Below are 21109 nucleotides of genomic sequence, written 5' to 3' on the forward strand. Positions count from 1 at the left end.
ACCTTCAGATAAAAAATAATAATAATAATTTGAGAACTTTCCATAAAGAAAAACTTGAATTTGTGGCATGCCAGAAACGATTTAAATAACATTATATTTTCTTCACAATTATTTACATATCATTTACATTGTATTATTTATTATAAGTGATCTAGAGATGATTTTAAGTATACAGGAAGATGTGCTTAGATTATTCGCAAATACTACACCATTTTATATAATGGATTTGAACACTGACAGATATTTAGTATCCAGAGGGTTTCCTGGAACCAATACCTCACAGATGGGGAGGGAAGCTGTATAAACTCTCAAAGAAACAATGGGGATAAGTCATCATGAACTTGGATTTAGCCATTTTTTTAGATCTGATAACAAACACAAGCAAGTTAAGAAAAAATAAATTGCCTTTCCTCAAAATTAAAGACTTTTGTACATCAAAGATTCTATCCAGAAACTGAAAAGACAACACACAAAATCAAAGAAAATATTTGCACATTATATATTTGAAAATAATTTTGTCAAGAATATATCAAGAACTTTAACAACTCATAAAAAGACAAAACAAACCCAATTTTTAACATGGTAAAAGGACTTAAATAGACCCTTCTCTACATGCAAACTAAAAAAAAAAAATCTACAGTATATTGTATATATGTATTTACATGCAATATACTGTATATGTGCAGTCAACAGTAATAATTCTACTTAATAAAAATCAAAAAGAAAAACACCAATAAATGAATAAAATTAAGTATTTTTTAATAGACCCTTCTCCAGAAAAGACAAACAATCAAGAAGCACATGAAAAGATGTTAAAAAATCAGACCTGATGGAAATGTAAATTAATAGCATAATGCCTTTTCAAGCAAACTAGAATCCCTACAATCAAGAAAACTAAAAACAACAAATATTGGCCAAAATGTAGAGAAATTGAAACTTTTAAACAATACTTGAAAAATCGGAAAATGGTACAGCCCATGTTTCCAGTTTGTAATTTCCTCAAAAAGATAAGAAATATGGTTACCTTATGGTTCAACAACTTCACTTTTAGACATAGACCCCAAAACATTAAAAACAGATGTTCAAACAAAAAAAGTTACACAAATATTCACAGCAGCACTATTCACAATGGCCCAAAAGGTAGAACAATTGAAATGTCCATCAAAGGCTAAACAGATAAACAAATAGGGTATATCCATAAACTGCCATGTTATTCTGCCATATGAAGGAGTAAAATGGTGCAGCCAGGGTGGAGAACCATATAGGAGTTCCTCAAAAACTCACACATGGGGTTGACGTGATCCATCAATTCCACTTCAGGATATATGTTCAAAATATTTGAAAGCAGGAACTGGAATAGAAATGGGTACACCCATACCCATGGCAGCACTAATCACAACAGCAAAAGGTGGAAACAACTCACCTGTCCATCAGCGGGTGAATGGATAAACTACATGTGGGATATGCACAATGGGATACTACACAGCCTTAAAAACTAAGGAAATTATGACGCATGCTACAACATGGATAAATATTGAAGTCACTATGCTAAGTGAAATAAGCCAGACAAAGAAAGACAAATATTACATGATTCCCTTTATACAAGGCATCCAGAGAAGTCAAATGCAGAGATAGAAAGAGTGTCACTGCCAGGGGCTGAGGGGAGTCAATGTTCACTGGACACGGGGCTTCACTTGGGGAAAATGAGTAAGTTCTGGAGATGGATGGTCAGGTATCTGTACAACAATGTGAATTTAGTTAATACCATAGACCTGCATAGTTAAATGGTTTAAATGGTAAGTGTTATGTTCTGTATATTTAATGACAATGAAAAATGTGAATGTATCATTAATGATTCAACTTGGATAAAGATTGAAAACATTCTAAGTGAAAGGAGACACACAGAAGAGGCCACCCAGAAAGTATTCATCTTGTGCTTTAAATCCATTAAGATTTTGAAAAAGAGGGAAACTGTCAGTAAGTTTCAGAAAAAAGAAACCTGGCAAGGATGGAAAAAAGGGATTTCCATAAGTTGGGGCAACGGGAAGGCTGAAGTGGGCCTATGGATGGGGTTACAAGGTGAACCATACAATTTCTTCATTTGGGGTTTATGTGCTGGTTCCCTGGGGGAGTATCCCAGTGTTAGGTAAGACCCATTGGAGTATTTTACGTGAGGTGGCAAATGTGAGTATTGCGTAATGCTGTTTAAAGTATTTTATACAGAACTTTATAAGAAAACTTTATGAGAAATGAAATTACTTTTGAAAACAACCATGTCAACACCACACCAAAAAAAAAAAAGCAGAGAAGACATCAGATTTCCTTATAGAGGCCAACCCTTAATGCGATCCAGTTCACCCGAAGTGCTGATGCTCATCGCCCTTGCAGGAGTCCACATGTAACTTAGAGGCACTGTGGGAAAATTAGGAGCCATTGTGTTTTAGGTGCTGTGGATGACCTGGATGGAGTCCAAACAAGGTGGTTTCTGATTTCTAGTTTTCCACATCAAACCATCAAAAAACTCTTAGAACTAATAAATCATTTCAGTTAAGCTACAAGGTACGAAGTCATCACACAAAAACCAGTTGTCTTTCTATACATTAATAATGAAACATCAGAAAGGGACATTTTAAAAAATCCCATTTACAACTACTTCCAAAAAAAAAAAAATACCTAGGAATAAATTTAACCAAGGGTGCGAAAGACCTGTACACTGAAAATTCAAACACACTGAGGAAAGAAACTGAACAGACACAAATAAATGGAAGGATACCCTCTGCTCACGGACAGAATGAATTGATATTGTTAAAATGCCCATTCTACCCAAGGCAGTGCTCAAACTCAAAGTAAACCTCATCAAATCATTATGCCCTAAACCAGAAAATAACAGAACATCATGAATTGACTATGCTTCAATAAAATAAAACAAACTTCTGCGGCATTTTTCACAGAAACAGAACAAAGAATCCCAACATTCGTGTGGAAACACAAAGGACCCTCAACAGCCAAAGAGATTCTACAAAAGGGAAACAGGCTGGAGGCATCTCCCTCCCTGACTTCACATGGCATTACAAAAGCACAGTCACCAAAAAGGTGTGGAGTTGGCACAACAGGGACATGGACCAGAGAGAGTCTGCAAATAAACCTAAGGGGATGTGGTCAGTTAATTCACAAGAAAGGAGCCAGGAAGCTGTACTGGGGAAAGGACAGTCCCCTCGATGAATGGTGCTGGGAAAACTGGACACCACACGGCAAAGAAGGACACGGCACACTGTCTGCACCACACACAAAACCTGACTAAAACCCACAGCTTCCCGCATCCAGCCCTTCCTCCCCCGGGGCCTCTGAGGAGGGCCTCCCCTCAGCAGTCAGCCCCTCACGGGAAGCTTCTCCTCACTTTCCCTTACTTTTCCTTCCTCCTCACCTTCCCCCAGTGCAGCACCTCCTGTTGGGTCCTGAGGAGACTGGGCTCCTGTCAGCATGGACATAACCCCCTGTTGTCCTGAAGCCCCAGCAGGTCCAGAGGAGACGCGGCTCCAGGCAGCTGCGCAGGACGCCAGATCCTCGGGCAGAACCCACGCACGTTCCCGCCGCAGCTGGGGGAGGCGGGCTCCGGGCCCCACCAGCCAATGGGAAAGCGTGGACCCGGCCACCCTCACAGCCAGCTGAGGCCCCGCCCTGACAGCAGCTCTGCTCAGTCCTTTAAACTGGAAATTCAAACTGAGATAGAGTCAAATATCTGTAACTTCTCCAAATACTTAGAAACAATTAATAGGAAGCCATATGGAATGAAGTGAATGGAGACGCAAACTTTAAACCTTACACCCTTCTTTACTGAGCTTTCATGGTAACCTGTCGTAAATGACTTCCTCCCTCCCTGAGGCCTTGCTTTTGTTTTCAGCTGAAGGTCATATTTAAGGTGATGTTTTGGGCCATTTCAGGAAGGGAGTCAGTGTTCCTGGGTTTCTCCCCTGTATACAGGAGATATGCATGTTATTAAACTTCTTTGTTTTTCTCCCGGTAATCTGTCTTAGGGGCTGGGAGGTCTCATCCAAGAGCCTAGGAGGATAGAGGGAAAACTAGTTTTCCTCCTGTATACATGCAATGGAATTCTCCTCAACAATAGACATTAAACCATCAACCCACGGAAAGACACGGGTAAGTCTCACTTGTATGTTACTAAGTGAAAGAACCCAGTCTGAGGAGGCTGCACACAGTAGGACCCCACTGATGACAATCATGGAAAAGGCAAAGCTACATACATGAGCAGATCATGCGGTGGGGGTGGGGGGGCTGAAGTGTTCCATGTCTTACTTTAGGATGGAAACCTGTCACTATGCGTATGTCTACACCCACACATTTGTACAGCCCAAAGGTCAATCATAATCTATTCAAACTTAGTTGTTTAGGATGTAGCAGGGTCGCAGGATGGAACACACAGTGTGACACATAATCTATGAAGTGTATTAGAAACGGGTGGAAAAAACAGTTGATGGTGGGGCAACAGGTGTTGACCTAAGTTCACTTTGGAACTGAACAGACTTCTTTTGCAAAGGCAGAATGGACCATTGTTAAACTGTGGGCTTTCTGTTATAAAGTGCTTTCCGGGGTGTAGTAGTTAACAATTCTGAAACCACTGTGCATGTAACCAGCAACAGAGAATTTGGTTGATAAAGGGCAGACAGTGGAAGCCAGGCTCCTCGCTGTGGGAATGGGAATCACAGACAAGCAAAGGGAGAGCCTTGGCCCTCGTGCTCCTGGATCTGAGCTTCCTGGATGGATGGTGTGGGGAATGGACTGGGAGGGGAAGGCACAGCTCTTTGCCCTGGGATAGCCCTACCGATGTAGGAACCTCACACCCCTTCCTTCTCCCCATACCTGCTGGAAACATTCAGACCTCCAAAATCTGCCAATGCAGCCTTTAAGACATTCTCACCCTCAGGCAGATAAAGGAGTGTGAGGGTCTTGCCCTACCCCCAAGCTGTCCCAGAATCCAGGCCCTAGAGGGTAGAGCCAGGACAGGGCACCTGGGCCTCTGACCAGCAGGTGCCAGCAAGGAGGAGACCAGCCCTGAGGGCCGTGGTCTCCTGAAGTCTGTGAGCCCAGTGCCCTGATGGGGTCCATTCCCTGTGGGGACATGGGCAGGGCCTGCGGTGGTTTGTTTTCCACTTGAGCCCCTTGGATGAAGCCAGGGCAAAACTGGACTCAGGGGGTCCCCTGGCAATGTTTCAAACTCTGACACAGTGCCTTTACATAGGAACAGGAGAGTGAAGCTGAGCACCTGACAGCCACTGCTCTCTGGCTGAGCTGCTTCCATCAGGACCACAGTCCCCTGCATGGAGTCTGCTGTAACTCACCTGCCCCCACCTGGGCTCTCTCCTTCCTCCCTGGACCCGTCCCCCAGGCCAGGCGCATCTCTCCAAACCCTGCATCCCCCTCCCACCTTAGGGCTAACAGGCCCCTCACAAAACTGTGAGCCTGCTGCTCCCCACACCCCAGGAGGCAGCCCCGCCTCCCCTGGTTGCTGAGCCCAGACACCTGGGGCCTCCCAGTCCCCCAGTTTCCTTGTGCTCCAGTGACTGTCAGCTCCTCCTCTGGAGTCTATGGCCAGTCCCCACAATGATGCCACTCTACAGCCACAGACTTGATGGTGGCCCAATCCGATCTTGTGCCCAGCTCCTCCATCAGGCCCTGACAAAGCTCCTGCTCCCATGGTGCATCTCACATCCCATCCCAGCATGGCCTTCATGAACCAGAAATGAGACCGTGACTCCCACCTGTAATCCCCAAAGATTTCCTCACTTTGGCTGGGCTGTCTGCAGGAAAGGACGTCCACTGGGGCCCTGAGAGTCCCCAGCACCCTCGCTAGGGTGCTGACTCCTGGTTCTGAGAGGGGTCTGCCCATGTGAGCCCCGTGGGCTGCTGGGTGCCTGCCCAGGTGAGCTCCATATCCTGGGAAGGGCCTGCCCACCTAAGCCCCATGCTCTGGGAGGGGTGTGTGAACAAGCATCCTCTTTTTGCTGCCAGCACAGAGGTGTTTAGCAACTCACCCATGGGCAGTGCTGGGATGAGGTGAGAACCAGGAGATGCTGCAGGTCCCTGAACCCCACCTGGGCCCACCCAGAGTGACCAGGTCAGCAGTTGGGTGCTGGCTGCTCTGCTGTGTGAGGGTGGCTCCTGTTTCTTCTACCTGATGCCACAGAGACCTCCTCAGGACAGAGCAGACAGACTGCCTCAGGCAGGTGTGGGTTCCTGTTGGCCCTGCAGGGGACACAGGAGAGGGACCAGGCAGAGCCATGGGTCTTGTGGCCCATGGGGCCCTTTCTGGGCCTGAGCTGGAAGTGGACAAGCAGGTGGTGGGTGTGGGTGGTGACCTAGGAAAGCCTCCCTGGTGAACCCCTAACCCTAACCCGAGTGCAGGCTCTGAGCACATCCATGCACTTGCCCAATTTCTGTCCAGGGGACAGTCAGCCTCAATTATGCTGGAATAAATTGGGGTTCCTTGGAGGCCCTGAGTGGGCTGTCCAAAGCTGCAGTCCTTGGAATGCAAAGAATCACTTTTCCTCTCATCTTTTTAAAAAAAACTTTTTTTCATTGAGGTTACTTTGGTTTATAACACCTTATGTCTTCATGTGTACCACACTATAGTTGTACTTTTGTATACACTACAGTGAGTGCACCACCAGAAGTATATTTTCCTTCATCACCATACAGTTCATCCCCTTCACCCACATCTCCCCTTTCCCACCCCTTCCCCTCTGATAACCACTACTCTGTATCTACCTGTTTGCTTTCATTTGGTTTGGTTTGTTCATGATTTTGTTTGTTTATATTCCACATGTGAGTGAAATCACTCAGTATTTGTCTTTCTCTGTCTGACTTATTTCACTTAGCGTAATGTCCTCATGGTCCATTCATGTTGTTGCAAATGGAAAGACTTCATTCTTTTTTATGGCAGAGTAGTATTCCATTGTGTGTATGTATACATACACCACATCTTCTTTATCCATTCTTCTATTGATGGACACTCAGGTTGCTTCCATATCTTGTCTGTTGTACACAACGCTGCAGTGAACATAGGGGTGCATGTATCTTTTCTAATTAGTGTTATTGTTTTCTTTGGATAAATACCCAGGAGTGGAATTGCTGGACCATATGATAGTTCTATTCTTAAATTTTTGAGGACTCTCCATACTGTTTTCCATAGCAGCTGCACCAATTTACATTCCCACCAATAGTGTACGATGGTTCCCTTTTCTCCACATTCTTACCAGTGCTTGTTATTTCTTGTCTTTTTGATAAGAACCATTCTGACAGGTGTGAGATGCTGTCTCATTGTGGTTTTGACTTGCATTCCCTAATAATTACTGATGTTAAATGTCTTTTCCTGTGCCTGTTAGCCATATGTAAGTCTTCTTTGGGAAAATGTCTATTCAGATCCTCTAGACGTTTTTTAATTGGGTTGTTTGCTCTTTTGTTGTTGAGTTGTATGCATTCTTTACATATTTTAGATATTAACCCCTTACTGGACATATGACTTGCAAATATCTTTTCCCATTCTGTAGGTTGTCTTTTCATTCTGTTGATGATTTTCTTTGTTGTGCAGAAGCTTTTTAGTCTGACATAGTCCCACTCGTTTATTTTTGCTTTTGAAGTGTTGGTTTCCTTCAAAGGCTGAGGTTCCAGTTTCATTTCTTCTCTTTAGAGGATCTAATCTAAGTTTGTGGATCCCAGTGCACCATCAGACTCGCCTCACTGGGGTGCTGGCAAGACATTCAGAAGCAAACCAGTAAGTCCAGCTCCGTCAGTGATGGGAGGAATACGTGCTCCTGCAGTGGTGCCCTGTGAGGACCATCCACATCCAAAGGGTGGGCGTGACGGGCGGGGCCCTGAGCCACAGTGCAGTGGGAGCGAGACCTCGAGATGGGAGGCCTCAGAGGCCTCGGCCTAGCTGGTCCACAGCTCCTGCTCGCAGTGGCTGTGCCTCCTGCTCTGGGCCTCCCTGCCCACTGCTCCCAGCCCCTCTGTGGATGAGTTCTGCTGGACCTCGTTCTCATCTCATTAGGTCCCTCCAGACCCGCAGGGTGATTCCAACTGAGGGGTGTGTGGCTCAGAAGTTCAGACACACAGACACCTGCCCAGCCTGCTGTGGTCCTGGCCAACCAGGGCCTGTCCAGCCAGGGTGCTGTAGCCTTGCCTCCCCGCCCATCTAGGGGCTGCCTTCGGCCTGCACGATCCAGCCAGTGTGTGGTTTCCTGGTGACAGTGTAGGGTCCCTGTGGAGCCTGTGAGATAACACTGAGCTGAGGGAGAGGAGACACTGCCCAACCTGCACCCAGCAGCCAGCTCTGCTCTCAGCTGCCTAACCCTAAGCCCTAACCCTAGCCCTGACTTTGACCCTGACATTTTCCATGACCCTGACCTTGACCTTAGCCAAGACCCTAACCCTAAGCCTAACTGCCTAAACTCAGATTGGCTAAACAGATATCATGACTACATGTGGTGCTCTGGATGGGATCCTGGGACAGAAAAGGCAGAATAAATGGAACTTCAATAAAACACGGATCTCAGTTAATGATGAGGTACCAATACTTGTTCATTAAATGTGACAGTTCTGTACGTAACTAGAGAGGGGAAATTAAAAGTTAAGTAAGAGAAACCGATTGCATTAACTGGAAACCTAGAAGATACGAGTGATTTCCTAATAAAGCTACTATGTTAACAGAATGGACCCTAAAGTAAAGAAAATACAAACAAACCAATTGGCCACCCAGGGGCCCCTTCCCCTGGGCCCTCCTTTCATTGTCCTGAGGTTTTCTTCTCCCTGGACAGAATAAGAACAGAGACAGAGCCATCAGGCAGCTCCCCTCAGATCTGAGCCACCCAGAGTCTCCATCTTCCCCAGCCAGGTCCCACCCAGTGAGGCATCCAAGGGAGTTTCATGGATTATTGATTTTGATGTGTCAGCTAGGAATTTTTTAATGCAAAGGACTGGACACACTTATTGAAGTAAAATTAACACTTTTTAACTGGTAGAAATAAATAAAGTGGGTTGGACCCAGAAGGTCAAAGGGCTCACACTCTCATAGTGTGAACTGGTCGCTCTCCAACCTTCCATCCTACTCATTTCTTTTAGGTGACCCCATTCACAGACACAGTCTTTCTCAATATATCCTGGGCCTCCGGCAAATTCATATAGTATAATTTGTAATACTTTTAAAACCCCTATTTGTCCTGGGTTCTTAGATTCATTACAAATTCCTCAGGGGAAAGGATTTGGGTTTTGGCAACCCCGCTCCCAGAGCTCTCCAGATGGTAAGCACTGACCACAGTGCTAACAGCTGAAGCCTTCTTGCTGCTGACATACTCCTTTCTCTACCAGCCTCGGCATAAGTCATCTTTCTCATCAGACAGGCCTAGAGGTGCTTCTGACCCTCTCCGTATCCCTTTTACCTTTACCTGTGCTAAGCTATGCCCTAGGGGTTTGCCTCCCTGCGGAACCTTTGCCCGGACCATCTACCAGCTGGCAGCTGTACGGACAGGTGGGCCCAAGGTGTCAGGCCTCCGGTGATTCCCCTATCATCTACGACAAAGTTAAAAATCAGCCAAAATCAGGTCCCTTCCCTGGCAAGGGGTGGAGGCAAACAAAACCCCGGCGGGAGCGAGCAAGGGAGAAAAAGTGCGGGCGCCAAGGTGGGAATGAAGCGCGCCGGGCAGGTCGGCGCTGCTTCCCTTCCCCGCTCTGGATTTTGCAGACAGAAGCGCGCACCTAGCCGCGTCTTCGGGGGCGGGTCCGCGGGAGGATCCTTGAGGTGCCGGGCAAGGAATGGCGCCGTGTTCTCGGGGACCGGGTCCGCAGAGCTCTGCGGACAGGTCAGCAAGGAGTGCGGTGAGTACTCGGGGCACAGGGCGGGTCCTTGAAGCCCGCGGGGTGGATCATAAGGACGTGAGGCGGGTCCTTGGGGCTGGTGGGGCGGTCCTAGGGACGTGGGCCGGGCTTTTCCGGTGTGGGGCGGGTCCTCGGGGAGCAGGGCGGGACATCAGGGGCGGGTCCTCGGGACGTAGGGCGGGACGTGACTCCTTGGGGTTCGTGGGGCGGGTCCTAGGGGGACGAGTGCTCGGGGCGCGGGGCCGGTCCTCGGTTCGAGGGGCGGGGCGTGAGGCCGGGCCCTCTGGGCGCGGGGCGGGGACTGGAGGCGGATCCTCTGGGCACCGGGCGGGACGTGGGTCCTAGGGGCTTAGGGGGCGGGACCTCGGGGCGGCGCGCGCCGGCGTCCCCCGCTCCTCCCGTGCGCGGCCCCTGGAGTCCCCAAGGCGCGCGGCCAGCCCAGCTCTGGCCGCTGCACTTAAGCAGCCCGGCGGCGGAGCGAGCGCGGGCCGGGGCCGGGGCCGCGGCGGGGGGCGCCGCACCCAGGGTCCTTCTGCAGCCCCCGTAGCGAGAAGCGAGGGCGAAGACGAGGCTGAGCGGGTCCGGAACCATGAACCGGAGTTTCCACAAGTCTCAGACCCTGCGCTTCTATGACTGCAGCGCGGTGGAAGTCAAGAGCAAGGTGAGTCGGGGGCCGGCGGTCTGCGCCCCCCAACCTGCGAATGAATGGGCGCCCGCAGGGGATTGGGCGGTGCGAGAGGGACCGGCGCGGGCGACAACTTTGGAGCGCGGCGCCGTCCATGGGATGTGCAGGGGTCCGGCAGTCCTTCCCGCCCCTGCGCGCACACAAAGCCCGGCAGCCCCATAGGATCCAGCTGGAGCCCCGGCGTTCAGAGGGCCGTGCTGCCGCCGGACCCTTCGCGGGAGAGGCTCTTTTGTTCCACAAGCCGGAGGCGACCCGGCGCGCCGCACGGTGGAGGGGCGACGTTTCCGGGGCGACCTGAGGGCTGCTCGGATTTGGGGCCATGGAGGGGCCTCGGGAGCCAGGGAGAGGGAGGGCCCTGACCGCGCCGCCTCCGTCGCTGCGGAGGAGCCTCGCAATCGGTGAGGGGGAGACGAGCAGCGGGTCCCCAACCTCGAGCCCAGACCCCAGCCCCAGGCCCGCCCTGCGTACCAGCCCCTGAGCCTCTCGGCGCGCCCCAGGCCCAGATTCCCCGGGCGCGACAGACGGGCGGCCCCTCCCGCTGCCCGCGCCCTGGCCCAAGCGTGCCTGAACTTGCGGGTAGCTGCGCGTTTAGGTAATTGGCTGATAGGATCTGGCGCTCCTGCCCTTTGCGGGGGTGGCTTCTTCACCGCAGACGCTTTTGTCTGCGAGGGTCCCGGTGGTGGACCCCACGGCAGAGGAGGAGCTGCAGTCGTTCAGGGTCCTGGAGGAGGGGGCCCTTGAGCTGACTGTAGCCTGGGAGCCCGCTCTGGCCCTTTCTCTCTGCGCCCCCTGCCCACCCCACCCCCCTGCCGCCCCGGTAAAGCAAGAGAGAGGCACTTGAGTGGTGGGAGAGCAGCCAGACCGGAGAGTGGGCTCTGACCTCCAACTCCATGCACACTTGGGTCATGGGGTGGGTGTGCCCTGGCCGGGTGTCTGAGAAGAAGAGTCCAGAGGCCCTCCTGCCTGGGTTGCCCTGCCAGCCAAGCGGGGGTCCTTTGGTTTAGGATTTCCAGGGCTTCCTCCGAGGATGGGGGCGGTTCTCTGCAGAAACCCCACTGCAGCTGAGTTGAGGAATTTCCTCACCATTTTATCGGACAGTCCTTTTTTTTAAACCCTTCATATCTAATTTCCCCGAATGCTAATTCTGTGACCCTCGCCCTGCACTCACCCCTCTTTTAGCCCCCACGCCCCCAAGTCACAGGTGCCTGCTGTGAGGTGTGTGAGGGGAAGAGCCGACGAGCATGAGTGGGAGTGCCAGGTAGTCGAGGTTTCTTTAGCTCAGTGAGAATGTGGCTTTTTAGAGCTCACTGGCTTCTGCAGTGCCCACTGAGCACAGGAAGTGTTTCATTTTATTTTAATTTTTTATTTTGAGACCATTATAGATTAACAGGCAGTTGTGAGAAAGAATACGGAAACGCCCTTGTATCACAGTCACATCCAGGACCTCACTGCAGTCGCTCGCGGGTGTTTTTAGGTCTTGCACTTTTGTCGCGTGCACATCCGTGGGCCCAGCACAGTCACCAGACAGAATGCTTCTATCACAAGGGGACCTCCTGCTGCCCTTTCCTAGTGGCCACTCACTTCTAAGTGTAAGTTGGCTCACATTAACGTCACACACTATTGTGACTCTCACTGGCCGCATCCCTGTGCTCAGTGGCCATGTGTGGCTTGCAGCTGCCTGACCAGATGCACAATTGCAGAGGGACAGCACTGGAGGAAGTGCCCTCACCAGGTCCTGTCCTGCAGTCTGGACTGTCGGCAGCGTGTGGACCGCTGGGGCTGGAGAGGAAGGGTCTGCCTTTTGCTTTTGCCTCTCCTCAGGGACTGGGGGCTGTGGGTGTTCTGTTGGCCTAGCAGGTTGCCCCAGGCTGCCCCACCTCCTCCACTCCCTGACCCTGGGTTCAAGCTCAGATGCAGTGAATGCTCCCCTGGAGGCAGTGGGACAGCCAGAGATTTAGGTGAATTTGAGAGCACCCCTGGAAGGCCACAGCAACCTGGGCCCTGCTGGGCTGGCTGGTTAGACAGACAGACAGACAGACAGACACACACACACACACACACACACACACACACACACACACCCACACCCTTTCAGACAACAGGGCTTCCCTTACCGTTTGTCCAGAGGGTCCATGTGACTCTTCCCTCTGTACACGCCTTCCTGCTGACCCCCTGAGTTGATACTTGCAGCCGTGGAGTCCATCCCTACAGGGTTGCTGTTGTCAAAATACAGGAGGCAAAGCTTTATGACAGTGATGTCTTTATTCAGTCTAAGTGTAGCGCCAAAACACCTCGGTTTGTATGTGGAGAAAATGGTGCCCGGGAGCTGAGTCCAGCTGGTCAGCCACCGACCCGGTTGAGCTTTCAGGCAAGTTATTTAACTTTTCTGAGCCTCAGTTATTTTCTCTGTAAAATGGCCACTGCCTACTTCTGCTTACCTCCCAGGACCAAATGAGGTAATGAAGGTGAAAGCACTTTTAAACTGCAGGGCACCCACAGCTGTAACAGTTAAGCACAGCAGATCAGGGTTCTGTGTTCTTCCAGGATATTGGGTCTGAAAATCGCCTCTGATCCTCAGAACTTTTGCATTAGCTGTCTGCCACAGCTGCTCAGTTCCCAAAGCCCTGGAGACATTGTCTGGACCTGGTGGCCCTCCTCATCCTGTAGCCCCTTACTCTTCCTGAGACATTTCTGCTGAAATACCTGTGATTCCTTGGTCCCACCCACAGCCAGCAGCATGCACTTCTGGCCTCCCAGCTCTCACTTCACACTCACTCTGACTTCTGCCTCTCTTCCCATAAGACCTGCAGTGGGGAGGGGCTGTGCAGAAATCTGGAGGAGCATGTTTCAGGCCAAGGGGAACAAGTCTTGGCCCATCAGAGGGACAACAGGAAGGCCAGTGCTGGGGGTGGTGGGTGTCCTACATGGGGCAGAGTAATTGGAGAAGACTGGTCATTTGAGGAGAAGACAGAAAGCTACACAGTGCCATTGTGAACTCTGCAATGACTTTAACTACATTAGTATTTTGTCAGTCCTCCCAGCATCTGCATATGCCTGAAAAAGTCTAAAGGAACACAGTTACTCTAGGTAGAGCAGTGTGCTGTACCCTGAGCCCCCAACCTCTGGCTGGAGGACCCTGCGTTAAACAAGGTCTCTGTTGTCCTGGTCTCTTTACCACTCAGGTCTCATCCGTGCCCTCTTTGACCTCTGCGACCCTGGTTATGTGGCTCTCCCCCACCTTAAATGTTTTCTGTAAGAATGTGCCCTATCCTGATGACCCTCTCCTTCAAAGCCCATCTGACGCCTTCTCCAGGCCGAGCTTTCTCCACCCTCTGACCTCTTCCTGTGTTACTCTCATCTTATGGCCCTTGTCACGATGCTGGAGACAGGGACCGAGGACTATGTTTAAACTTCCAGGGTTTGTTGTGTCCATTGTGTTTGGGGGAGAATAACACTACTGAAAATTTTAATCCAGTTTATGCTGCTCTGTTTAGATAATGCTGGAGGTTTTTTTTGGACTCTAAACAAATGCATTGCCATTGTAGAAAATGGAGAACCCATAACAGACACAAAAGGGGGTAATTCTCACATCCAAAGATGAGCTTCTATTCAGTCCTCCTTTATTTGCAGATATATATGCAGACGTCTTGTTTTACAGAATCAGTGTCATATTTTATAGATGTGTTACCCAGAGCCTGCTTTCCCCTTCAGCCTAACAGTGTATTGTAACTGTTTTCTCATATCATTCGTATTTTTAGAAAACCTATTATTTGAAATGGCTGCATTGTATTCCTACATAGTACACGTATATCCTATGTGTAAAGTATAATTAATCTAACCAGTGTTCCTTCTGAGTTATTTCCAACTTTTTTTCTAGAGTAAACAATGTGAATAACATCTTTATATTTAAGTTTTATATAAAGATTACTTATAGATTATATATATCATTTAAAGTGCATAGAGTCCTGATTCTCTTAATTCACTGCAGAACTTTTATTATTTCTTTAGGACAGATTCCTGGAAGTGAAATTGCTGAGTGAAAAGTATGCACATTTTTAAGGCTTTGAATACACATTGCTGAATTTTCTTCCAGAAAGTCTCTTCTATAGATGTGTATGCCCTGCTTCACGTCTGTCCATCCATCTCTCCCTCCTCCTACCTGCCTCTGGCACTGGGTATTTTCTTGTTCTTTCCCAATTAGATAAGTGAAATTTTATTGTTTTAATTTGTATTCTTGGGTTATTTCTGAATAGAAAATTCTTATATTTGTTAGCTATGTTTAGCTTCCTGTTTCTTTCCTGCATCCTTCCTTGGTTGGTGTTCTTATTTTTTATGGTTATGGCTCTGCTTGTCTGCAGGAGATTTTCCAGTCAGTGCAGATGGTGCTGAGGTGACCGTGTGTTCAGTCCGCGTGTTTCCTCTGGTCCCGGATCTTATCTCTGGCTGAGGCTGTTGGCTGCCTGGCCACGCCCTTCCATCTGGTGGGCTGGAGCCCAGGCCAGGCCCTCCCCATGGGGTGGTTGGGCACTTGCCTCCTGTGGGCCAGTTGAGAACCGCCTGACATGGTTTGACTCACCTGTGTGTGTCGGCTACACCCTTTTAAGATTCTGGTTTTGTTGTATCTGTGCATGTCTGTGTTTAAACAGGTTAGGTGACTTGATTTGGGAAGTTGCCTCTAGAGAAGATGTTCATCAAGGACCCAGGTGGGCACCCACGGTGTCCGTACCTACGTCTCCTGGGTCTGTGACCTGTGAGAAGCAGGAAGTCCTATGAGCCTTCCCGAGGCACCCTAGTTAGCGAGGGGTCAAGCCTTTTCCTGGGAGCCGTGACATTTCAGAGAGAGGATTCCTCCAACTTTAGGGATAGGAAGGCGTGTCAGGGACTGGGCGATGCGACCATTCGAGGTTGCTTCAAGGTGTCAGAAGCTCTGATGTTTGTCACATCCAGAATCAGCAATTCGTGAAAAGGAAGAGGCATCGTGACCTTTTCCCATGAAGGGGCCTCCTGGACTTCTCAAGGCAAGCAAGGGGGAGCTTGGGCTGAGGACAGCAGAAGCATCCCTGACGATGGTGGTGCCTTTATTCAGCTGTCTGTTCATGTGTTTACTGGCTCCTCACCTCCTCCCGGTGAGTTCTCCTCGCAGTGAACCCGGGGAGCAATGGGAGGTGCTGGGCCCCTTTTTAGCCCCAGCATGCACCCCGTACCCTCCTCTAAGCAGAACGCACTGGGCTCCTGAACATACTGAGGGAGTAGAGATGGCCCAGACTGGACACTGTGCTCTGTGTAGGTTGCATTCAGAACTGTTTCTTAAAACTTGTTTTATACATATGCATATATATATGTATGTGTGTATGTATGCCAGACACTGTTCTAAATAAACTGCAATTACAAATAATAGTTCCTTAATCCCCATCACAGCCCTCCAGGATGTTTTCTGTGATCGCCCCCACTATGCATGAGAGAACACTGAAATCCAGACGCTTTCACTGAGCTGCCCCGGGTCAGAGAGCCTGGGCCGTTTGGCTCCAGGCTCCGTGCTCGTTAACACGAGCTGCCTGTGGCCACCGATGGAGGAGGGCTCCTGCCTCCTCCTCTCTGACAAGCCCTGAAATCCAGGTCTGGGTATTGATGCAGGGGGTCCCAGCTCACCCAGCGTGGAATGAGACAGACCCCCACGAGCTCCCTGGATTGAGAGCTTGGTAGGGTAAGGCCTAAGTGCTTTGGGGGAGGAAGGTGAATTTTTCCTCCATCTCTAGAGCAGGTTTAAGCTGTGTGGCCTTGAGGGAAGTCCTCTATTCAGTAGTTGTTCATAAAAGTCTTATTCCACCATCCATTCATCCATTCATGTATTCATTTACTGAGTACCTACTGTGTGCCAGGCATGGGCCTAGTGCTTAGGTACAAAGGTAAATGAGATAGACAGTACCCCCACCTTAAAAATGTATAGTGCCATGATGGTCAGTCCCACGTGGACAGGTGGGGGTGGGTGGATGCAGGGGTCCTGCATGCTGATGTCCAAAGTATCACCAAATCCAGCTTCAGTCTTGAGCCCAGAGATTCTGGGTGCATCCTGGCTACCCTGCCCATCCAGCAAGGCCAGCCACGGCACCCAGGCACCCAGAAGCCACTCTCATCTGTTCTCTGGCATCAGCAACAGTGGAGCCTCGGGGGTTGCTTTGCGATGAGTCACAGATCCTCTCCCCTCCTTGCCGCCAGAAGCAGCTGGGCTCTGGGCACCACTTCTCCTCATCCGAGGTCTCTTCAGTCCTCCTCATGGTACTGCATTGCTCAGTAGTCCACTCCAAGGAAAATCTCAGCCTCGGAAATGTGAAGAGCAGTGCTTCGCATGCAGTAGGTACCCAAGAAACGTTAGTGGCATTGAATTCAGATCAGGAACAACTGGAGCTTCCTGACAGCTCCTAGCTCAGAAGTGGTCTGTTAGGATACTTTGGAAAAGAACTGCTTTTTGAGGAAGGTGACCAAAAGTGGATTCAGCAATGACTTTTTCCCAGGGCATCTCTGAGAGGGGTTAGGGGCCTTGTTCCCTGCCTGCTAGTGCCATGGGGAGGGAGGGAAAGAAGTGGGTAGACGATGAGCTAAACAAAAAGGGGAAACCTTGAAAGCTCCCAGGAAGCTGGTCTGTAAGTCCACGTTGCTGCTTCTGCTGCTGCTAGTGTCCCCTTATCTCCTTAGTGCCACCCTGTAGGCCAAGAGCTTCAGGGGCCTGGCTCCTGGGCATCTCCACAAACAGTGCTCATACCCTCCCTGGTAACCCCATAGGCCACACACGCTCCCTCCTCCAGAGCCACTCAGGCAGCCCCGTGTTACCCGTGGGACGGGGCACTCACTGTTACAGCTGTGACATCAGTTACTTTTGGTGCCTCCTTTCTCCATCCCCTAAGTTCAGTCCTTCCCAGGTTCCTGGGGTCAGGGATGTGTCTCCCGCACCCCACCATCCATCTCTCTGTCTCTCCCCAAGGCTGTGTCCCCAAAGGGGTGGGCTCTTCTCACCATCCCCAGCCAGAGCATCTGCTCTGTCTTTTGGGGTATGTAGGTCACATTTTACTTGTGGGAATAAAAAAAAGCTTTTGTTGCATAGAGTCTGAAAACCACCCAGGCCCTCCTGCTTGGCCTGGCCCTGTTAAAGTCTTACTTTCTCCCTCCCGGTCCGAGGCTGAGTTTCTTGCAACCCGATCCTTTCCTGCTCTCACCCAGGAAGCTCTGCCAGGCCTCAAGCCTCAAGCAGCTGCCTTTTCAGGAAACTGTTAACACCATGGGGTCTCTCCCGTGTGAATTCAGTGTGTGTGGTGCTTGATGAAACTTTACATGTTTGTGCACCTGGACGAACACTATGCACGTCCAGGTAGGTGTGGAGCATTCCAGCATCCAGGAAGGCTCCTTCATGCCCTGTGAGTCAGAGCCCACCCCCGGTGTAAGCACCATCAGGGTCTCTGTCACCAAAGATGAATGTGCTTGTTCTCGGACGCCATGTCACGGTGCACACTGTCCGTAGGGTCTGCACATGTTGTGTGCGCCTGGAGACCTGTTTTTTTAATGGATGCAGAGTATTCCACTGTGCATCTGTCTGTGGGTGGAGGTCTGCTTGTTTCTGGAGTTTGGTGGGCACAGCCTCCTGCATGAGTTCCTCTTCAGCACACTTGCACTAGCCGTTTGCAATGCTGCAGGGAGCTGGCCGGGGGTGTCCTGGTCAGTCTAACGCACAACCTGGTGTGGCTGTTCTCGACTAGGTGTGCAGGCTCCAACCCTGGACTTGACCGGATGTGGGTGGAGCAGCTGATTTCAGATGTCTGAGGACTCGGGAGTTCCTCAAGGCCTTGAACAACAGCGTGTTAAGTGTTGGTTGATTAATAAATCAAGACAAAGCAGGAATTTGTCTGAGAGGAATGAAGGGCTTGCCGGTCCTCCCTTCAGTTCTGTGGTTTGAGCTGCTTTCTCTCTTCGTCGGCTTCCTCTGCTCCCAGCTGGTGGGCCCTTCTAGAGGGCCATGCGTCGTGGGAGAAGCTGGGAGGCGAGGGGAGCAGGGATGGGCCTGGTGCTGCTCGACGGGTCACAGGACAGCACGTGCCACAGTCTCTTTGACGAAGGTGAAAAAGCACCCCTCTGAGAATTACGTGAGTTGCATGTGTGGAAGGAAGGCCACACAGCCGCCATGACTGTGCTGGGCTGTGGGGCCCGGAGCCAGTGTGGCCTTCACTCTGGGGTTTGCCTGTGTTGCCCTCAGCTCCCCTCTCGCACAGCCGAGGGTGCCGGTGAGTCACACCCTTGTCCTTTGGGAGTTTCTTTGCTGCTCCTCAGGTCCTGCCTGTGAGCGGGTAGGTTTATTTTCCGTTTTATCACATCAGTGTGTGTGTCGAAAGCTGGAGTGTATGTCGGCCAGTCCACACAGCAGATCTCTCTGCGTCTTTGCTTCTGAATTGGGACGTGGAATACTGACATGCAGGTCCAGAAAGTTCCCCCTCAAGTGGCCTCTTCTGGGGTGTGAGGCCCCTGGGTAAGGGCTGTGGAAGAGAACTGAGGGCGTCTGAAGCTGCGTCTTTAGAGGGTCCACTGTGCTAGAGGAATTTGGAGACGAAAGTAATATTCGTATCCTGTTTTCCATGGTTTGGGGGCCTGAGCCACTGCCTCCCCACCCACAAGTCCTGACCTCACTTCCCTCACTGGTCTGGAATAACAGCGGGTGTTGCTATGGGACGAAACAGACTTCTCTGCCTGTGGTACGGTCCCCCACATGGAGGGGAGGTGGCAGCTGGCTCCTGGCCTGCAGCTGTCCAGGTGCAGGGGTGAGCAGGACACAGACCCAGATTTGACACGAACGTGCTCCTTTTGCCTGGAAGGTGACGGGGAGCTTCCATATGTCTGGGCAGACGTCAAGGGAATGCTCTTGTGAGAGACGGCGTGTTGAGAAAGCCACACTGCGCTCCTCAGCGGAGGAGCTGCCTTGGGGTGCCTGCCCTGGAGAAGGTGTGTCCCCTGCTCACCACGAGCTTGGAGTCCCCTACCCTGTCTACACCCCCTCCCCGAGCTGGGAGCAGTTACAGACCTTTGACCTTCAGGTTCGATTCCCCTTTTTTGTGAAAAGCAGCCTGAAGGGGGAGGCGAGCTGGGGGTGGAGGGTGGTTGAGTCAGACACTGTGGCGAAGACATTGAGAGCATTTTCACCTCTGGATTTCAAGCTGGCTACATCTCTGAAGGGGAGAGTCCATCCCTCCCAGGGGTCTTGAAGTAACAGTAATGTGTGTTTCCTGCCCCCAAGTAGCCATAGAGATGCAGCCACGTGTGTGTCTCTGCCTCTCACAGCCTTTCCCCAAGTGAGGGAAACAGTGATTTATTGGCCCTCCGAGGGGTTGTGGAGGGACATCACACAGGGTTCAGGCCCCAGGAGCCCCCGAGTTAGCAAGACCACAGCGTGAGAAGACAACACTGTGTACAACTTTCCTCCCCTTCCCTCGGACACTGGAGCAACAAGCAGGAGTGTGGCGGCTGTTTTACTCAGACTCAGAGGTGGTGCCGCAGCTTCTTTGGGGATAGTGCCTTAATCATCAAAAACGTGCCATGTAAGAGTTTGCGTGTAAATAGTAGTTGAGTGAGTTTAAGATGAACTGTGGACCTGAGGACCGTATTTTCAGCTGTAAAAGAATGCACTTTGCGGTTGTCTTGGAGCGGCGGCAGCTGGGAGCTGCAGACGGGACGCGGAGCCGGTCAGGAGATGTGGTCTGGTTCCCAGCCTGAGATCAGGTAGCTGTCTGACTCTGCGCCCCTCAGCACTGGAAGGGCGCTTCCATTTGGGACACTTACTGCTTAGCTGTGGACAGGAAGACAGCTAACAGGACTCACAGTGCACACCAAATGAGCCCTTCATGCTCTGAGTTAAATATGTCTCTATACAGAGTGGATCTGTTTAAACATATAGATAACTGTAGAGAGACCTTAGGTAACAAGAAAAAGAGAATTTTACATTTTTAATGTTTTTAACCTGGAAAGAAAGAAATGATTGTGGTGATGGTACTAAATTAACCTTGGAGTCACATGACATTGAAGATGAAAATACATGTATATTGCCAGAGCTTTATGGCCCCAGAAACATCGTTCATGTAAAGCTTTAGTTTCTCAGTTGGCGAAGAGGGACTGAAGGCCTTTTGCAGTCTGGGGTCAGGGTGGAGATGGGCGTGTGAAGGGGAGGCAAGTTCTACCCTGTTCAGAGTGCCTGCCCTCGATCTTCCCTGCCAGTTCAACACTGTTGGACCAATTCGACTGGAAAAGCTCGCCCTACCAGCTTGGACTAAGTCTCACATCCTGTTGCTCCTCTGCGAGGGCCAGCAGAGGTAGGGGTGGGGGTGGGCTTCCCTGAGTCCTTGTGAGTCTTCATCTTCTGAACTGATGTGTGCTTGCACCCTTGGCCCCTGGGGTCGCATGTCTGCCTGGAGCAAAAGCAGAGTCTCCCTCTGCACCAGTCCACCACCACCTCCTGGGGTTTCCATGGTTCTGAACACAGCTTCCAGGCAGACTTCAGTTGGC

At 50.6% G+C, this 21109-nt stretch overlaps 1 protein-coding gene across 2 annotated transcripts in view; it reads left to right on the plus strand.

Moving 5' to 3' along the window:
* The first annotated feature begins 10250 nt into the window (after positions 1-10250).
* The window catches only part of PARD6G (par-6 family cell polarity regulator gamma), a 57718-nt gene continuing 46859 nt past the window's right edge, over positions 10251-21109 (plus strand). For both annotated transcript variants that reach the window (XM_032470684.1, XM_032470685.1), the window contains exon 1: positions 10251-10549. In XM_032470684.1, the coding sequence (XP_032326575.1) occupies positions 10478-10549 (72 nt within the window). In that variant the 5' untranslated portion in view covers positions 10251-10477. The remainder of the gene's footprint in view (positions 10550-21109) is intronic.

The sequence above is a fragment of the Camelus ferus genome, chromosome 30 (genome assembly GCF_009834535.1).
Source record: "Camelus ferus isolate YT-003-E chromosome 30, BCGSAC_Cfer_1.0, whole genome shotgun sequence".
Classification (NCBI taxonomy): Eukaryota; Metazoa; Chordata; class Mammalia; order Artiodactyla; family Camelidae; genus Camelus; species Camelus ferus.